A 19,867-nucleotide genomic window follows, 5' to 3' on the forward strand; every position below is an offset into this window, starting at 1 on the left:
GTTATCCTGCCCATTCTAAATAATGTGAATAAATCGGCAACCCTGACCTTGCTCTTTTACTCTCTTTTTTAAGGGTAGTACCACTTTATTGATCGTTTATGGGTACAAAATTTTTGAAGAAAATATGGGTACAAAATTACAAGTGACTTCAACGGTGAACCAAGTGTCCGTACTTTGTACCTGACATCGAAGCAGGCCCAACCCTGCGTGTCCGGGAGATAGCCCATCGATGTTGTTTGCTTATGAAATAGTCCAGTCAGCCTGCACGAAGCCCGATCGATGGTGATGTGCAGGCTTGGAGGCTGACGAGTGATTGCTCGCCCAGCCTACGCGCTGTCACGGCCCACCTTTCGTAATGTAGGAGTTTAAATGTCTTCGTCCTTTTAGGTTGTCCGCACCGGTGTCTGTAAAAGGAACTGCAAACAACATGGCGCACCGGATACAGAAAAATTCCCTGCAGCGGGGTACTGGAAAGCACACGGTATCATCTAGATTCACTCCCGCATCGCCAAATCCAGTGCGCCCTCCCAGTTCGCTCTGTACGAGACAGCATGGCGCGGGGTCCACCGCAGTGCCACCGTCCGCGCCTGCCGCCGTACGCGACAGCCGACGTCCGCGCCTGCCGCCGTACGCGACAGCCGACGTCCGCGCCTGCCGCCGTACGCGACAGCCGACGTCCGCGCCGGGGGTCCAGCTTCGCCATGTCCCCGCTGCGCGCTCCGCCACCCAGCCCAGCCCTGCTCGCCGTGACGCCGAGGTCCGCGACCGCCGCCGCAAGCTCGCCGCCCGGCCGCGCGTGGAGAGAGGAAAAGGGGTCGCTCGGCCACGGCGCGCCGCCGCCAGTGCGGATCCGGCCGCCCCGGCCATAGTGCGAGCTCCCTCCACCTTCGCATCACCGCGCGCGGTCGCGCCTCCCCCTCTGCCTCGCCGCGTCCGGTGAGGGAGCTCCGCCGCCGCTGTGGCTGCGTCGCCCGCTGCTCGCGGGGCCCCACGCCCGCTCGGCCGGCCGCGCCGCCCGCCTGCTCGCCAGGGGAGGGGCACCCCACGGCGGAGGGAGCAGGGGAGGATGGGAGCTCGAGCTCGAGCCGCGGCAGCCATGGATGGAGATTGAAAAGAGAGGGAGAGGGGAAGAGGACGCCACCCTCCCTGTGACATGGCCACCCGCGTGGTCGACACCCGCCGGGCTCCGATCCAGCGAGGCCCGCCGCGCTACCGCATGCCGCCGGGCCCCTCCATGCCCGGATGCCCGCCGCGCCACCGCACACCGCGACACCCAAACGCCCATCACGAGGCTCGCCGGCCGCACCCAGACGCCTCGCAGCCGCTCCACCCCGCCGGGGCCGCTGGCCGGCCCCGGCGCCGCTGCGCCCCGCTACAGCTCGGCCACGAGCTCGGCGCCATGGCCACGCGGCCGGAGCTCGGAGGCCATGCACCATGGGTGGGGGCGGGAGGAGGGAGGGCCCCGAGCCCAACGCCGCCGCGGCGCTCGCCCGCCCGCCTGCCATGGCCCCACGCGGAGGAGGGGGCGCCGCCGGCGCTGGGTCGCGGCGAGGTCGCGCGGGGCCGCGGGTCCCCCTGCTCCGCCCCGCTCCGACCGCTCCGCCTGCGCAGAGAGAGAGAGAGAGAGAGAGGAGAGAGAGAGAGAGAGAGAGAGAGGAGAGAGAGAGAGAGAGAGAGAGAGAGAGGGAGGGAGGGAGGCGGCCGACAAAGCTCGGACCTCGAGCTCCGCCGCAGCGGGAGGGAGATGGAGGCCGCCGGCGGTCACCTTGGGGAGGCATTCGCCGGTGGGAAGGGGGTGTCGGCCGTGGGCGGTGGGAACGAGAAGATTGGGAGGAGAGAGAGAGAGGGGGGAGGGCGACGGGTGAGTGGGTGGGTGGGGAAAAAATATAACAGTGTATGACATGTGGACCCTATGTGCTGGTAGTTGGGATAGAGAATGAGATAGAGTATGGATGGATGCGGAAGAATTGGATATAGATAAAAGAATATCGCTGAGCAGGACGGAATATTCTATTTAGAGAGTGAATTTGGAGTACGACGAGTGTGAATAGCTTTATGCCCTTGGCTACCGTATTTTTTAAGGAAGATTTGTGTATCATATAACTGTTTTCTTTTCAAAAAGGTCCAGAGAAACAAGGTGCAGAGACCCGCGGGGCGTGCTCCCCCTTCGGCCATCGCGCCGCCGGCCGGTCGAAGGAGGCCCTCTGGGAGGAGATCTGCGCCCAGGAGCTCCGTGGAGCCTTGCATACCGAAGTCAATGCCATCCTGCCCATCGGGCTGGACGAGTCCTGGGAGCTCGCCGCCGATAGCCTCGAAGGCCTTCGCTGCCTCCGCCGCCTGATCTCCTTTTACGGCGTCTTCCCGTGTGTTGTCCATCACGCGCTGGCTGGAGCAAAGAGCGTTGCCGAGACAGAACCGAGATCGGCTGGTGGCCCCCCCCCCCCCCTCTCCCTTGTAGGAGAACGACCGGTGGCGCCGGAGAGTTCGCAGCTGCTGCTGATGGCAGCAGCTAATTCCTCCGAGTCCTTTTTCTGAAGTGATATCATGTACTGTATTTATAGGAGCGGGCCAAGAATGGGACGTCACATGGCAAGCAATGCAGCCGCGCACGACACGGCACAACTTGTCCTGCTGGGACACGCTGCATCTTCATTTTTCATTTTTTTTTGGATGAGGCGAAAATGAAAGGATTGAAGGATCCTCGGTTTCACGGCAACTTCGTCCCTACCGCCGCGGGACGGGTTCCCCCGGGCGGACACGCTTGGGCCTAGCTGGTTTGGTATCAGGGGCGGATCCAGGAAAAAAATGTAGGGGGGGGCTGGGTCTGGCCGCCGAGCCTCCGCCTCCGCCGGTCCGACCTTCGGTCATGCGCCCGTGCGGACTCCAGCGGCGCGCTCGGCCGCCCACCGCCATGCGGCCACGCCGGCACGCCGCATGCGCAGCCACGCGGGCACGCTGCACGTGTGGCGCGTGCCTGCCTCCTCCATGGACCGGGACCGTGGGTCCGGGTGGCGGCGCGGGCAGGGCGTGGATGACGAGCCGAGGCCGAGCGCCCGATGGTCCGAGGCCCTGCCGCGGTGCAGCCACCGGTTGTCGGTCTCCCACCGCCGCCGTCTGCTCGTTGATCGCCGGGCCACCGCCGCCGCCGTTCTCTCGCGAGCAGAGCAGAGCCGATCGAGCTAACTTGTAGCTAGGGATTTGGATTGGCCGATTGGGGGATTGGGGAACTAGAGTTGGAGTGTGGGTGGGCTGAATGGGCCAGTGGGGGCGATTTGGGCCGTTCAGCTTGGGCAGGCGCAATCTTTAAATTCTAGGCCTGCTGTGCTTGGTTGTTCGCCTATTCTGGCCCATGTCGCGAACAGGGTCTTCTTTTACCTCCAGCAGCCCTCCAATCTTCATCCATGGCAGTAGGGGGGCTGAGGGGGGATCCAAGGACTCCCAGACAGTAGGGGGCTCGAGCCCCCCTAGCCCCCCCCCACCCTTTAGATCCGCCACTGTTTGGTATCCCCTATTCCATTGGGGGCGAGGGGTCAGAGCGCGTGGGGGTCTCCTCGATGGACGCATTGGCGAAGCTCTTGTGCGCAAACGAAACCTGAGCAAATAAGAGACAGAGAGGCCAGCTGCTGCTACGCCGCAGTACGCGGCTACCCGGCCGCACCACGACGCCGACGGACACGGCTGTCACGCGGACAGTGTCCCTCCTGGCCTTCTTAAACCCAAGAAATATTTCTGGTTTTGAGCTGGGCGCTCGCGACGGAGAAGTGCAACCACGTGCAGGCAGAGCAAGGAGTCCAATGTCCAACGGGGGAGAGCTCGAAACTATAGCTAGGTGCTATAGTTGGCCAACCGGGCCGCACGTCACGGCACGGGCACGATGAGGCACTGCACGCCAGAGTACGGCACGTCGGGGCACGGCGGCGCTGTCGTGCTGTGCTGCGTAGGGCCGCCGTGCTGGCATCCCGGCCCAGGCACGGCACTATGGGCGCTCAGTCGTGTCGTGCCGTGCCGATGAGCACGGCCAGCCCACCAGCCCGTCTTGCCTGTCTCCGGTCATCTGCCGCCGCAGTAGCTCGCAGAACGCCGCCAGCTGCTCGCCCGCCCTTGCATGCGCTGCTCTTGCTAGCGCCGCTATTGCCGTGCCGTGCACAGAGCAAGGGGACGATGGATGACGGCGACGACGGCCTGCGCGGGGGACGGCGGCTGGGGACGACCTGCACAGCGGCTGTCGAGGGAGACAGCGGCTTGTGCAGGTGGCGGCGGCGGCAGGAACGCCGCGTGGAGGCAGGGCAGGGATGCGGCAAGAGCAGCGGCGGCGCGGGAAGTGGGGCTTACGGCAAGAGCGGCGGCGGCGCGTGAAGGGCGTGCGCGGCAGAGCATGCGAGCGGCGGCGGTGCGTGAAGAAGGGAAGAAGAGATTGGAGGGAGTGGAGGAAAATGAAATGAAGATTAGGGTTTTTAGTTTTTATGACTTTATCGGGCCGGCCGTGCCGGCACTGTGGGTTGAAATGGAGGCCCAGGCACGACACTACTATTGGGTCGTGCCTGGCACGACATGGTAGGCCACGGGCTGGGCTGTTCCAGTGCCGTGTTTTTTAGGTCCGTGGCCGTGCTGGCCCAATAGGGCTGGCCCATTTGGCCACCTATACTAGCCGCGGCCCCACAAATCGAGAACCCAGTCTTTAACTCAATGGCTCTTGCCTCTCCAACTAGTGGCACTGAATCACAGGTCTGATGGTCTGCATGATCCGCCCATCGGGTATTCGGGTCTAGTGGCGGTTTGATGCGTGCTTGTCAGAGTCAGACTCAACGTAACTATTTTGTTCAGATTTTATTTTTGAGAGGAACTATTTTGTTCATTTAGGGTGCGCCTTGGTGGCTAGTGTATCTTGTGGATATTGGGCCTATGTATGTTCTGTATTTTGGCCCGTGGCTTGTAATGTGATTTAAATGTACAATATCATCATACATACATTAAGTAATTACCCTAAAAAAACATACATTAAGTAATGATAGAAAAACATAGAAGATCGTTTTTACAAGTGGACAGTATAAGGAAATGTTAATATTCACATGCTGGTGAATATCATGCTAATGTTACTTGCAGTTTGTACAAGAAAGGTTTGACTTATAACCTTAAACCTATTTCTTTCAGAAATGCTAGCTTCCAGGAATGCTGCACTTGCAATGAAAAATAATGGCATAATGTAATATGCGTTTTCCACAAACATCTTACTAATAGGGACTGGGTAACACGGAGGTGAAGGCAAATCACAAGCAATTCAAAAGATTGACAAAAGTACTCCGGATTCCAACGATACGACCTCTCCAAACTAATCATCTTAACAAACGATGGAAAGCACATTGAGGGAGCTCCATAAACAAGTAAATAGAGCTACTCATAATCATCATAGGCCACCAGTGCAAAAATATAATCAACATACGACCTCAGGCCGAAGAAGTCATCGTTACCCGACTCGTCGTCCAAAGGATTCTCGGTTTGGTATCCCCTATCCCATTGGGGCGACGCGCCGGAGTCAGAGCTCGCTGGGGTCTCGCTCGATGAACGCATTGGCAGCGGATGCAGAACAGGATCGGGGGAGGGGGGGCTAGAGCTCCTCAGCACCCCTGTGGATCCGCCCTGCGCGCGAACGCAACCTGAGCAAATCACAGAGGCCAGCTGCTGCTACGCCGCAGACCCGCAGTACGCGGCCGCCCCGGCCGGCGTTCCCCCGCGACGCCGACGGACGCGGCTGTCACGCGGACAGCGTCCCTCCTGGCCTTCTTATAACCCAGGAAATTTCTGATTTTGAGCTCAGCGCGCGTGACGGAGAGTTGCAACTACGTGGAGGCCGAGCGGGGCGAGCTCAAAGCTACTCCATAGTTAGCTAGCTAGGCACGACCCGACGAATCGAACCCAGTCTGTTGCCTCTCGGACGGGGAGGCGGGACGGATTGCAACGGGGCAGGTCTGTAGGATTTTTTTCGAATACGGAAAAGATTTGCGCATCTTTATGATTAAGGTAAAAAAAATTGTTACAGACAACGCGCTTCAAACGAGAGCCCTAGGATATGGTCTATAGGATTACAACCGTGGGCTGGACCATCATAGCCAGAAAACCAAAGTTCGATTACATAAATGATAGACAACCAGAGAAGCCAACGAATCAGCCTAAGAAGTTAGCTTGCACTTCCGCCTCTGCCGGCACGACTCATTCCCGATGTCGCCGTTGAGAGTGCTGCTAGCGCCTTGACGTTGGAAGCATCGGGCTTGTAGAGGTCCTCATATCTTCACTGTCGAGGCGCTTGGCGTTGCCCCCATGGTGACCAAACCCAGATGCTGCGTGGCTAGAATCTCGCCTCGTTTAGAAGCAGACACCCGAGAGAGGCTTTGAGCCGCCTGGCGCTAGCTTCGTCGCGGTAGCATGATCTTTGCGAACGTTTGCTTGGGCGGTTCATGGATCAACGGGGATGCAATGTCACTTTGTTGATGAAGAGCTCGAGGCGGCAGTTGGCAGAGGCATCGTTGTTCACGATCTGGTTGGCACCCACCGGCGGCGTACCAGGAGGATTAACATCCACGGTGGGTTCGGCCGGACCGAAGCCTGGCAGGCAGTCCTCGTCATGCCCTAAGGCTGCGCCGGCCTGTGTGTGCTCCTGCTGAGATGACATCGGAGGCGAGTCTGCAACCCGTAGAGTGGGGCGCGGTCGTGGTGCCTTCATCACCAAGTCGGTGTGCTGGGGCGAAGTCTGCTGCCTTCCAAGAAGGCCGCAGGTGTAGGACACCTCCGCTGGTGGCTCATCCTCGAGCCGAGCGGCTGCCGGAGCAGCACCCAGGCTTAGGGATGAAGCAGCGAGCTCCTCCAGGCACCAGCATCGGATCATTCGTGGTGTCACGACTGGCGGGTTTGTCACAAGGCCACAGGGTGAGTAACAGTGGGTCGGATATAAGCAGCCGTGGCCCCAAGACCGGGCCACCGTGAGTGACTCGAGCAGCTTCCACATCGCCGGAGGAACCAATCGGAGCACCTGAGTTGTTGTCCTTCGTCCGCCTCCGGCATCTCGAACGACGTCGTCGTCGCTTACCTCCAGCATGTGCAGCGATAACTGGAAATGGGCCGTCGTGGCCACAGGCAACCGAGTTGTCGGTTCGTGGTGAACGCGGCTGCTTGCAGTCACGAGCAAGATGCCGGAGTTCGAGGCAGCGAAGACACCTTGTTTGTAGCCTGCAGTCTGCACGACGGTGTTTGTAAGAGAGACAGTTCAGGCATCGGCCGCTCAGCTCCGCCGGAAGAGGTCGACGCGGGGGTGGCTGGCGTGCATGGTGACGCCCCGTGTCAGCGCCATTGTCATCAGTCCGCAGGGGTAGGACCTCGCGCCACCCGTCAGGAAGCGAGAAGCGGTGGGGACGACGACGCGGAGCCGGGGTGCTCCATTATTGAAATTTGTTTGACTTTTTTATCCCAAGTTTGATTACTCATCTTATTCAAAAATTTGTGCAAAATCTCACTTTTTATTGTGGCTTGCTTTATTAGTAATTTTTTCAAGAATGACTTAAATTTGACTATGTTTGCACATTTTTTTATAAGACGAGGGGGTCAAATTTAAGGTTAAAAAGGTCAAATGAATTATAATTTGGAATAGAGAGAGGGAGTATTATCTTAACATCAATCCAAATGTTCTTAAGATACTAACATCATTAAAGAGTAAAACCTATTAGCAAAGCTCTATGGTTTTGCTAAGATTACTAAAATGGTAGGTGGTAGCCTATATATATCCAACAACAACCCGTCAAATACACCCCAAACTTATTCAAACACACTCCAATTGAAGTTGATGTAATACAAGCTTACGATAAAAAGTTGAAACCTCCCCGGCACAATTTTCAGACTTGAATGCAAATTTAATTCTTAGACTTATACATTGTATATTTGCAAGCACCAGTAGTTCTATGCAGTACAAATAAGATATAAAGCATACCCAGGAATAGTGCAATGGAAGATTTTTTGTCCGTCTTTGCTCCCACATATGAACCCTCCTCTTGAAGCATCAAGATATCACAAGTAGTAGTGTATAGAGTAAAATGCATGAATGGTCATTATACTTGTTAGCGTGTTTCAATTTGGCCATTGTATTTTCAAAAGTGCAAATCGTGGCCACTAAAATTGCTTGACTCTATCGATACGTCATTACCTCTGTAGCCATACGTATTTGGATGATGTGGCATCCAATGTGGAGCTTTTTTTGCAAATAGCTCCCTCTCATTTAAGCTATTTGAGACATCGTGTAGTTAGCATTTATTCTTTATTATACGGATTGGATACAGTCGGAGCAATCGTAATTTGCGTTGGTGGCGGCGACGATCGGCGGCGGTGGCGGCGTCGATCGGCGGCAGCGGCGACGGCATCGTTCAGCGGCGGCGGCGATCGGCGGCGGTGGCTGCGATTGCCCAACGATCGGCGGCGGCATCAATAAGTAGCATTTTACATCAATCAAAGTTCAGTTCTGAATAACAATATTATTCGAAAAAATTCAGAAAGACAAATAGCTTAGTTTTTCTTTGCTTTCTTAGCAGCTTGTGTTTCCTCCCTTGCACGAGCAACTGCTGCCCTTTTGGCAGCTGCCATTTCTTTTTTGGCAACCGTTAATGCTTTTCTCTCTTCAGCTGCAATCCTTTTGGCCTCCACAATTGCTGCTCTCTTCTTTGCAGCCTCGACTTTCCTTGCTTGTGCAAGAGCTTCTTTCTTCTCTGCAGCCATTTCCTTCCTTGCTCGTGCCTCTGTTGCCTTGTTCTCTGCAGCCTTTAACTTTGCTTCAAGTGCAGCTTCTCTCTTGGCAGCTATTGCATTGTTTTTAGCATGTTTCATCTCCTCTAGCTTCTTTGCTTGACTGTCTTGTCTTGTTGCAGTGGTAGGAGGAATTGAGCACTGGTTCAGCATAGCAGATTGGATGAACCCGGAGTCGGGTAAAGGAGTGGGGTGTGCAGGCCCTCTCTGTAGTTGTGTTATCTGAAGTTATATCAAAAGTATGTGGTCACTTACATGTTGCAAATATGACTTGTGAAGCAAAAGCATGCGCATTTACCTCATGTAGCATATCAGCAAGCATGCTGACTCCATATTGTTGAGATGATGGCAAATCCTCATATCTCCATTGCACGCTATGGTCCTATAATACAACAGTTTCAAAGAGTGGAATGAAATGACTGAGTTATGATAGGTATAAAAATAATTTTCTAGCATGACAACTCGCCTGTGTTACGACTGGCTCATCTTCATCAGGTGGAAGTGTTCTTATCCTTTCCCTAATCTCCTCCGTTGGTGGCAGGCCTGCTTTAGCATCACTACAGTCAGCTTTGTTGTGTCCAGATTTTCTACAGTGTCCACAATGAATGACAGCTCCATGCCTTGACATCTTCTTTCCACCTTTCTTCGATTCAGCTTCATAAGGTTGCTTCCTCCTATTCTTTGGAGGCCTCCCAACCTTCTTCACATACAAAGGTGGCTCAATTTGGCAACCATTCATCTTTTGCCACTCTTTCTTATCATGGCATGGCACAATAATGTTAGCATAAGCCTTGCAGAAGCTTTCAATTGAATAACATGAGTGAACCATGTCCTCTGGTGCAATTCGGTCTTCCCTCATGCATGCTATGGCATGACTATATGGAATACCACTCAAATCCCACCTTCTACATGTGCAACTCTTTACTTTGAGATCTACAATATATTGTGTGCCCTTACCTGCAACCTCAAATATTCCTTCCCCTGCGGGTGAAACAAAGCATGCATTTGCTAGCTCTGTATTCTTTGCTAGCTTCTTCATAATCTTGGGATAGATGTAACCAGACCATTTTTTTGCCTCATTTTGTTTATTGCATATCCTGGTCATCAGTTGAGTCTTAATCCTATCTATCATAGTTAGGATTGGCAATTCTCTGGCTTCCAGAATATACCTATATATTGGATAGTTAACTCAATTGTCTAGATCCAATGAATAAATAGAACTAATAGGTGGAAAAATAAATGAGTTAGGAATGCTTACTTGTTGAAAACCTCACAGTTATTGTTAAGCAAGATGTCACACTTGGGTAGGTCACTCTGAAATGCTCTTACCCAAGTGTTAGGTGGCAGCTCTTCAAGCCATTTGTATGCATCTTCATTTATTTCTTTCATCTCTTCCATGGTAGCTTCCCAGCGCACAAGAGTATTGCTTCTTGCAATTTTCCATAATTGGTTCTTCAAAACATCTCCTTTAAATAGTACATTGAAATTTTGCCACATATGCCTCACACAGAACCTGTGTTCCGAATGAGGGAAGTGATCACTCACTGCTCTAATCAATCCATATGATCAGTAAAATTTAGAGAAATTGAGTTAATTAGAACATGCATAGAAGCTAAGAAATTTTAGAGAAACTAAACTTACCTTTTGTTTGTCACTCATTATGGTCCATGGTTCGGCGTTGACGATTCCAAGATCTTGCTTAAGTGTTGTGAGGAACCAGCTCCATGTTGAGGTATCTTCGACCTCAACCACAGCGAAAGCTACTGGGAATATACAATCATTTGGATCTATACCTACAGCTGTTAGCAATTGCCCACCATATTTTGTCTTAATGTGGCAACCATCAAGACATATCACAGGCCTGCAGGCTGCAAGAAAGCCTCTCTTGCAAGCATCAAAGCTAAAGTAACAGTGGCTAAACCTTCCTTCTTTATCTAGTGAGAGATAAAAGCTACTACCAGGATTGGATCTCCTAATTTCAAATGCATAATCCCATAGAAGATTGTACTGAGCAACCTCATCTCCATAAATAGCTTTCATTGCCAATCTTCTTGCTCTGCATAATTTGCTCCTAGAAGGTGTCATGTTCCATTCTTTTTGTACAATTCTTGAAAAATTCTTCAAGTTCATGTTTTCATCTGCCCTAAAAGACTCAATGTACTTGTCAGCTAGAAATTTTGAAGTGAATGCCCTGACCTTCCACTTCTTCCCGCAGGTGTGCTCTCCATTATATCTCTTGACCATGAGGGATTTTATTCTGCTATCCTTAGAAACCCAAAGGTACCAAGGACAACCTTCTTCTGCACACTTTGCACCCAGCATTGTACTCTCATTGGTTGTTTTTTTATGTCAACTTTGTTCTTGCAACTATATTCATTTATAGCTTTCCTCAACATGTCAATAGATGAGAACAATTGGCCTACATAGAATTCTGGGTTGTGCATGTCTTCTTCTCTGAATTTTTTGAAATTGAACCTCACTTATTCTTCATCTGAATCAGGTAACTGAATCTCATCTTCTTCAGAGTCCTCTAAAGGTTCTGCCACTTGCTTCCCCTTCAAATTATCAAGATCATCAACATAGTCATCATATAGATCGTCATCTCCACCATCTAGATCATAGTAACTGTCGATAATCTGAGGAATGAAATCTGAATCCTCTGAATCTGCGTCGCTTTCATTAGTGCCTAAAAGCTTAAGCTTCTCACCCTTTTGTGGTGGCACGTAAGAGAGCTCACTAGGGCGGTAGGCTATGATGCTGTTCTTATTATAGCCATTAAGTTTATCATCATGGTCAAGATACATGTCATGAAACCTATGGCCACATTGTACCATGGAAACCATACTGTTAGTATCAGTATCCTTCTTAATTGATACTAGTCCATCTTCTTTCACAGCCTTGCCAAGACGCAGCCAGTACACTTTAACTCTGCCAGCCATCTCGTACCCAAGATCCTCAACAATATCTTCAATCACTAGAGGAGACCATTTGTCCATCTCGCAGAAATCATACCACACAATTTTTGCATCCACATAATCCTAGTTGGTACCACTACTAATGAAAACTCCACCGTGAAATAGTTGCACACTGAATGAGTCGCTATGATCACCTAGGACATCAAGTAACATATCTAATTCAAAGACATTGTATTTGTGAAGGAGGCTAATAAATAATAGAGCTTGTGAATGACTTACTGTAAGAGGGAGCTGGTGCATTCTCTAGCCAGTGGACGGGAGCCATTATCAGAGAAGATTGAATTCCCCGTGATCCATAGGTTGCCTAGCGTTGTTGTTTTCCGATCGTTGGGCAATCGCAGCCGCCGCCACCGATCGCCGCCGCCGCCAACGCAAATTACGATTGCTCCGACTGTATCCAATCCGTATAATAAAGAACAAAGGCTAACTACACGATGTCTCAAATAGCTGAAATGAGAGAGAGCTATTTGCAAAAAAAAGCTCCATGTTGGATGCCACATCATCCAAATACGTATGGCTACAGAGGTAATGACCGTATCGATAGAGTCAAGCAACCTTAGTGGCCACGATTTGCACTTTTGAAAATACGATGGCCAAATTGAAACACGCTAACAAGTATAATGACCATTCATGCATTTTACTCTAGCGCATACTTTACAACGGTTGCAATTGTTATCATCTACAAAAGCATTAAGATATTTACAATTTTTATTTCTCTTAATCAACTATAAACATGAAGAAAGTATCAGACTATTTATACCTAGTGGTATACAAGACATCACGTTGTAAGTTGTCTTGCGCTTCAACTCCACAAAAAAACCACGATAGGGCTTGCTTGAGCCATATCCCTCCTTCGACCCAAGAGGTTGCAGTGACACCATGTGTGGCTCTCAAACACCACAAGGTATAAGGTAATGTTATCAGGAATCAGGTCATATTCATGGCTCTAATTAGAATAGAAATATAGATAGATCATTAGCAAATTGTAGGTGGTCAGAGCAATAACAAAATAATCTAAGCATTAGTAAAGATTTCTTACATTATCATGGGACTTCAAATAATCCATAGCATGACGCCATACAACTTTCTCCATAGCAAGGATTTCATTCTTATCCACATATCTAGAAACAAACAAATGTTAAAAATAGCGGGCTAAGACGTTTAGCGGTTAGTTTTTCAGAGGTTAGGAGAATGCTATACCGGGATATAGCTTCCGCTAACCTTGTTTTGCTAATTGAGTAATTAAGTTCAGAATTTATATGTTCAAAACATCAAATCAAACAGATACAGGTCATAAAGTTCATTACATCATGCACAAAAATACCGGTCGCAAAAATTATGTACTGAAATACGTCTAGAGTCTCATGCCCTCATTACTAATGAAATACTAAGTTTTGTAAATGATAAAGTTCAATACTGTTGAAAATAGCAATTCATATTTGTGAGAAGCTTCTAGAAAATTAAAGAGTATGCATGAACCATAGTTGTCATGCTTTATGATAAAATATGGAATACTTGAGAAACTAGATATTTGTATGATTAGATAAGCATAATAAAAATTCTAGAGTTAGATATTTTGTAGCAAGTGTGTAGAAGATGAACACATGAAAAAACTACATGAGCCATGGAGTCCTATTAATAGGGGTGCTCCCCTTCCCTCTTGCCATACTATAGCATATGAGGTCTCAAGTAGAAGATGGTATGATTGTCATGTAGAGTGTACGAGTCTCCCAAAGACTATAGCGGGCTATAGTGGTGGCTATTCTCCCAAAGGTTATAGCGGGCTATAGTGGTGGTTATTCCCAATCTATTGTTTCATTTCACGCTCTCCAAAAGATGCCACATATCATGTGAAAAGAGAACATATAAATACTCCCTCACTCGATCAAAAAAAAATAGTGTCATTCTAGCTTTGTCCTAACTCCTAAGTCAAATCATCTTAAGTTTTACCAAATATATCTATGATTGTCTACTTTTCTCTTCTCTAAGTACTAGCGATATCAGCAAAATGTCATAGGTGGCACATAATTAATAGATACACAGCAACCCTATTGCATTTTGAAATTATGTTCTCTATTCACTTTGTTGGCATCAATCAAGTCAGTTAAGGACGCTATTCAACTCAAAATAGATATGTTGGCAGATATATATTACAATAAACCGCGAATCAATTTCCTGCTGTGGAGGAACCCCCGAACTCGAAGAACCCAGCACGACAAGCTAGCACGATCCAAGGCGAATTAACACAACAAAAAGGGAACTCTAAGATGAAAGGTATGAAAACAGGACCTGAGCGGCGCGGGCCAGACACGAGGATCATGGACTCAGTCGCCTCCTGCAGCGACGGGAGCGTCACCGGGGTCATGGGCAGTGTGGCTGCGCCCTTGCGAGCCGAGAGCCTCTGGCTTCTGCGCAAGGTGGGCTGTGTCATCTCCACGGCCTTCCGAGCCGACCTGTGCACGAGGGCCGGTGTCGTCGCCGCGCTCATCCGAGCGAGCCTCTGGCTCCTACGCAGAGTGGGCGGTGTCGTCACCGCCGCCGCCTTCTGCTCCCCCTCCTCCATCTCCTCCCTTCTCGCCCAAGTGAATGCGGAATCGATGCGGTGGAACTCGTGTAATTGGAGGACGAAGCTGCGGGCGAAGATGAGATGGCGCCAGCGCTTGCAGATGGCGGCGGCGCGGAGAAAGCTCACGGGCTCCGCCGGTGGCAAGTGGAGGAGCACCTCCTGGACGAGAATCTCCGGCAGCTCCATTCTTGCCTTGCCGGAGCCGAGCGGGGCTAGGCGGGCGGCAGATCTAGGGTTGGCCGGCGGAGGAGCGGCAAACTGAAACAAAACGATGGAGGAATTCACTAATTCAGTACAAGGAGCAGCAGAGCAGGCCACAACAGTCCAGCACAACAGTCCAGCAGAAGCAAAGCAAAGAGACAGAGGAGAGGAGAGAAGAGAGTAAGGACTAAGGAGAGGAGAGGCGAGAGAAGAGAGTAAGGACTAAGGAGAGGAGAGGCGAGAGGGTACCAGGTGCGGCGGACGGGCGTGGAGGCGGCGGACGGGCGTGGAGACGGCGGATCTGGGTGGCGCCTGGCTTCCTGGCGATGCTGCCCGGCTGCCGGCGGGGAGGGGGCTGCGGTCGGCGGACGAGGGCCGAGGCTGCGGACGGGCGGCTGGCCGGCCGTGGACGGGCGTAGAGGAGAATGCGAGCGGCGGCCGGCCGCGGAGGCGCAGACGGACGCAAGGATGGCGGCGGATCTGCCTTGACTCCTCGTCGGTAATAAGATGATCCATACCTGTTGAGACTAGCATGAATAGTAATTCAAATCCTTTGCATGTTATATTCCCCGCTACCAGCAAAACTAGCAAACGTAATAAGATCGTTCTGGCTGGTAATAAGATCGTTCTGGCTGGTAATAAGATGATCCATACCTGTTGAGACCGAGCAAGGTGTCAACGTCGATGTTGTCGATGGTATCCATCCCACCGACGAAGACAGAGGTCGATATGCTGGTAAAGCCACTCCGCCTCATGTAGTCCTCCCGCCACGTCATCCCCATGCGCCTGCGATCTCGTCGCGTCCTCCATCCTCGCCGCCTTATCCGTAGCCGATTTCTTGTCCATCCACGCTGGAGCCGGCCTTGCAGCGTCAATTGACACTGCCTCCTCCTTCTCCGCCCTTGCGCCCTCCATCGTCGCCGCTACGACTGCAGCTGCCACCTTCTTCTCCATACTTGTTGTCGCCTCTTTCCTCTCTTCGGCTTCATAGATGAGAAGACGATAGGAATCCCCACTAGGTTTTATTGATGCTGCGTCCGTCTGCCGCCGTGTTCGAGTCGGACAGTGGGAGCCAGGAGTCCGGATGGGATGCACGTCGGACAAAATAGAGGGGGTCTTGGAGGAGAGGCAATGGGCTATGGGCCCATGGTCCGTGCAATAAGAAAAGACCCCAGATCGCACAGCCCAGTACTGCCCTGCTCACGGCCCTGTTGCCGGGTCTAGTCGTGCCTCGTGTGCATTCCCAGTTGCATTTGGTTTCATTTTGGCAAGCGGTGGCACTGGCCAGGTTGATTGGCTGAAGGGGCAGCTATTCTTGCAGGTGCGACTGGAAGCAAAAGCCTCGCAAAAAGCTTCTCCGCCTCCAACGCAGTGGTCGGCGTTGCTCCCTCGCCTCACCTCGTCTTCTTCCTTGTCCACAGCCCCGCCTAGCGGATGCTGCCAGCGAGCCCACCACCCACCGGAGTCCAGTCCCACCCGACTAGCGGCGCTTTTGCGCCACCTCGCCTCCGCCGACGGCCGACCGGTGACTACCGCTAGGCCATCACGGCCGCCTACGACCTCTCGTTTATAGCCGCCGGCCATAGAAGCATCCACCTTCGAAATCCCAAAACTCTAACCCTAACCGCGTCCTTGACCACCACCCTGGATGGCGGCAACCTCACTGTTGGCCGCTCCCCACACCCCCACCCCTCGCCAGCGGCGCTCCCCCGGAAGCCTAACTCCGGCATTCGAGGCGGCGCAGCCAACAGCGGTGGCGGGACTTCCGCAAATGGGCCGCATCGCATCCGCGGCCGTGACCCTGAACATTACCAGGCCCGGGGGCTCTGGAAGTCTCGATGCAAAGCTTGCACGTGACACAATCTTGTTCGGCTTCGTCACTAAAATTTCATCTTCCCCTTTTGTTGTGCCTTTATGGGGCTTAACGTTCCCGTTTGCTACTCACCCACTACGATGCTCTTCTTCACCGCGAGGTTGACAGTGATGAGAGCCCCCTCCTCGTTACCGGCGGTTGCGGAAGCTGCCGATAAAGGTTCCTTTTCTGTCTTTTCAAAGAGGATTGAGGGGATTTTAACTTGTTGGAATTCAGTAAGGGTGGTCTCGAGCGATCGTGGTGAGGCGCAGAGCTTGTCCTAACGTTGGCTGGCGACTGGCGAGGCTGGTATTCCACTCCGGTAAGAAAGGGCAGATCGATCGAATGCCCAACTGTTTTGGTTGCTAGCTCCGGATGGTGGCAAACACAAGCAGAAATACGGTTTTTCAAATTTTCGGCGGTGAACTTCTAGCGGACACTTTTGTCTTTCGATTATACTTCTCATGTGCAAAGAGAGTTAATTAACCTTTTCCAAACTCCCCATGATGATGGCAAAAATTAGCATGTCATGCATTCCTAAGATGTGTGACGGTTCAGTACATGGCGTTAGAAAATTTATTGAGATCTTCTGAAAACTTGGTCTGTATAGAAAGTAATGGCATGCATGCAATCGTGATAGCTAGACTAACGTGCTGTCTCTTTTCAAAAGAAAAAAAAAAGACTAACGTGCTGCAGAAACTAAAATACCGTCCAGCCATCTTCGTTCTGAACGTATTCCTAAGATCTCGCGGGCACATGGCGAATGGATCATGCCCCGCCGGGGTGGGTGGGACGGAACTGAGAGGAAATGAGGATGTTTTTTTTTTTTTTGAAGACGAGAGGAAATGAGGATGTTGCTCGGCGAACGAGAACCCCACCATGTGCGCGTGCAACTGTGAGATGGGCCTGTGAGAGGAAATGGATCAGCCAGTGTGCGCTGGGCCTGGGCTGGCGGCCTCGATGGCTTCTATCCGGCATCCTCTATGGGCCTCGAACTCACTTTCACGCCGCGCCAGTCCATCCCTACTCACAAGTCACAAACGCTTCACTCTCAAAAAAAAAAAAGTCACAAACGCTTCGCTGCCTTTCTCAAAACAAAACAAAACAAAACAAAGGGAAACGCTTCGCTGCCTCGCTCCTGCTCTCCTCCGCCGCCTCCGCCGCCGCCGCCCATCACTGTCGCAGTGCCAGATCCTGATGAATCGCTAGAAGACGCCGCCGCCGCCGCCGCGGACATCGTCGTCTCCCGATGGCTCTGCGCGGTCTCCGGCGCCAGCGCGGGTGCTGCGAAGCCGGGAGGGCCCTGCTCCCCCTCCCCCTCCGCTGGTCGTCGTCATCCACGCGCCCGAACGAGGATTCCGGTGCCGCCGCCCTCACGGCGGAGGAGGAGGCCGCGTTCGAGCGGATCAGGAGGTCGCTCCTCAGGGCGCGCAAGGGGAGCGTCGAGGACCTCGTCCGGTCCCTCGGGGCGGAGTGCTCGGGAGTCCGGCTCACGAGCGGCGTCGCGGACCGCCTGCTGCGCGGGTTCGGGGACGACTGGAAGTCCGCGCTGGGTTTCTTCCGGTGGGCGCAGTCGCGGGGCGACGGCTACGCGCCCACGCCCTACGCCTGCAGCCGGATGGTCGACCTGCTCGGGAAGATGAGGCAGATCGACCGGATGTGGGATCTGCTGTCCGAACTGCACTGCAGGGGGCTGGTCACGGTGGACACGATCGCCAAGAGCACCAGGAGGCTTGCGGCTGCGAGGAGGTGGAAGGATGCCGTCGAGTTGTTTGATCGGTTGGAGGACATGGGGCTGGAGAGGAACACGGAGACGATGAATGTCCTGCTTGATGCACTCTGCAAGGAGAAGAAGGTCGAATTGGCGCGCGAGGTGTTTGTCGTGCTCAGCCCGCATATCGCGCCGGATGCGTACACTTTCAACATCTTTGTCCATGGGTGGTGCAGCGTGCGCAGGATCGACGAGGCTATGTGGACGATCGAGGAGATGAAAAGCAAGGGGTTCCCACCTACGGTCATCACGTACACTGCTGTTCTTGAGGCTTACTGTAAGCAGCGCAAGTTTGGGAGGGTCTATGAACTCCTTGATTCGATGGTTTCGGAGGGTTGCCGTCCCAATGTGATCACTTACACTATGATCATGACCTCATTGGCGAAATGTGAAAGGTTTGAAGAAGCTTTGAGTGTTTCGGATAGAATGAGATCATCTGGATGTGAGCCTGATACCCTGTTCTACAACTCCCTGATCAACCTTCTCGGTAAAGCGGGCCATTTGTTTGAAGCTTCTCAAGTGTTCCGTGTGGAGATGCCGAGGAATGGTGTGCCACGCAACCTGGCCACATATAACACCATGATATCAATTCTCTGCCAGTATGGGCGAGATGATGATGCTATTGATGTGTTGAAAGAAATGGAGGCGCAATCTTGTAAGCCTGATCTTCAGACATACCAACCACTTCTTAGGCTATTTTTAAGTAGAAGAGGGCAAGGCGATGCTGTTGACCACCTGTTGAGTGAGCTTGTGAAAAAGAGTGGTCTAGGTTTAGATCTTGATACATACACCCTTCTGATCCATGGTCTTTGTAGGGTCGGTGAAACTGACTGGGCTTATCGACTGTATGATGAGATGGTAAGTAGTGAAATAGTACCTAGGCGTAAAACGTGTGAGTTGCTTTTGAGTGAAACACAAAGACAAAACATGGAGGCGTATGTGGAAAGAATCTGGAATGATATAATTTCCTTTGGCCTTTGTCCATAAATTTGACAGCGCTTCCCTCTTTCATGTGATTGATTTGTTAATTGCTAACAACCAGTTAATACTATGGCACAATCTGTAACTTTGCATAGACTAGAAGTCAGGGAGCATCTTCAGACAACATAAGATATTTTGTGGCACCTAGTTGTATTGTCATATTATGCACAAAATGTTGTACATGCCTGTATATTATCTCAAACTGTGCAGGCGCAAAAATATTTCCTGCATTGTACATGTTGATTAACTTCTTGTGTGTTCGAGAATAAGCTCTGAATCAAATAGAAGCTCACTGAACCCAGCAGCTCGTACAGTTAAAAACGTATTGCAGTTTATTCATATACTGCTATGAAAAGTATAAGTGACATCAATATCCATGTCTACTGCATATACCATTCTTGCTGTGGAAGGTGTTAAGCGATATCTGAGTACAATTTATCTTTCGTTCAATATTGTTTACGTCTGTGCAGTATTTTGCACCTGTACTTATCTCCTTGGACCAATGAAGGTTCCATGGTCTAAGCTTTTGTCAGAGCACTTGTGTGTAAATTTGGGTGTAAATACAGAGTTGGAGTTGGTCAGATGCCTGCTTTTGATTAACAATCACTGGAGTGTGGGTTGGCCTTCAGCATCCACCATGTAACTCTCTTGTGATCTACGAAGAGTAAGATTGTGAAGACTTGTACCCTCCATCATGGAGTGACATGACCATGGAATGGAAAATATCTTTTTTGAACTTA

At 51.6% G+C, this 19,867-nt stretch overlaps 3 protein-coding genes across 3 annotated transcripts; 1 reads left to right on the forward strand and 2 right to left on the reverse strand.

The window, feature by feature from the left end:
- Positions 1-8,463: 8,463 nt before the first annotated feature.
- LOC120657071 (treponemal membrane protein B-like) lies at positions 8,464-9,160 on the reverse strand. Its single transcript, XM_039935321.1, has 2 exons — positions 9,080-9,160; positions 8,464-9,003 (listed from the first exon to the last, which is right to left on the reverse strand). The coding sequence occupies exons 1-2, from the start codon at positions 9,101-9,103 to the stop codon at positions 8,545-8,547; spliced, it is 483 nt and encodes a 160-aa protein (XP_039791255.1). The 5' UTR covers positions 9,104-9,160; the 3' UTR covers positions 8,464-8,544.
- An 889-nt stretch (positions 9,161-10,049) lies between these two features.
- Positions 10,050-11,517, reverse strand: LOC120657080. Its single transcript, XM_039935335.1, has 2 exons — positions 10,423-11,517; positions 10,050-10,294 (listed from the first exon to the last, which is right to left on the reverse strand). The coding sequence occupies exons 1-2, from the start codon at positions 11,101-11,103 to the stop codon at positions 10,250-10,252; spliced, it is 726 nt and encodes a 241-aa protein (XP_039791269.1). The 5' UTR covers positions 11,104-11,517; the 3' UTR covers positions 10,050-10,249.
- A 5,947-nt stretch (positions 11,518-17,464) lies between these two features.
- Positions 17,465-19,428, forward strand: LOC120707511 (pentatricopeptide repeat-containing protein At3g04130, mitochondrial-like). Its single transcript, XM_039992420.1, has one exon. The coding sequence runs from the start codon at positions 17,625-17,627 to the stop codon at positions 19,131-19,133; it is 1,509 nt and encodes a 502-aa protein (XP_039848354.1). The 5' UTR covers positions 17,465-17,624; the 3' UTR covers positions 19,134-19,428.
- The last annotated feature ends 439 nt before the right edge of the window (positions 19,429-19,867 follow it).

The sequence above is a fragment of the Panicum virgatum genome, chromosome 1K, assembly GCF_016808335.1.
Source record: "Panicum virgatum strain AP13 chromosome 1K, P.virgatum_v5, whole genome shotgun sequence".
Taxonomy (NCBI): domain Eukaryota; kingdom Viridiplantae; phylum Streptophyta; class Magnoliopsida; order Poales; family Poaceae; genus Panicum; species Panicum virgatum.

Bases quoted from the DNA above. Each gene is read 5' to 3' on its own strand.
- LOC120707511 (XM_039992420.1), top strand. From the start codon at position 17,625: ATGGCTCTGCGCGGTCTCCGGCGCCAGCGCGGGTGCTGCGAAGCCGGG.
- LOC120657080 (XM_039935335.1), bottom strand. From the start codon at position 11,103: ATGCTGGGTGCAAAGTGTGCAGAAGAAGGTTGTCCTTGGTACCTTTGG. The intron at 10,295-10,422 runs GTAAGTTTAGTT...TTCGGAACACAG, and splicing joins TAATGAGTGACAAACAAAAG to GTTCTGTGTGAGGCATATGT.
- LOC120657071 (XM_039935321.1), bottom strand. From the start codon at position 9,103: ATGCTTGCTGATATGCTACATGAG. The intron at 9,004-9,079 runs GTAAATGCGCAT...ATATAACTTCAG, and splicing joins TTGCTGATATGCTACATGAG to ATAACACAACTACAGAGAGG.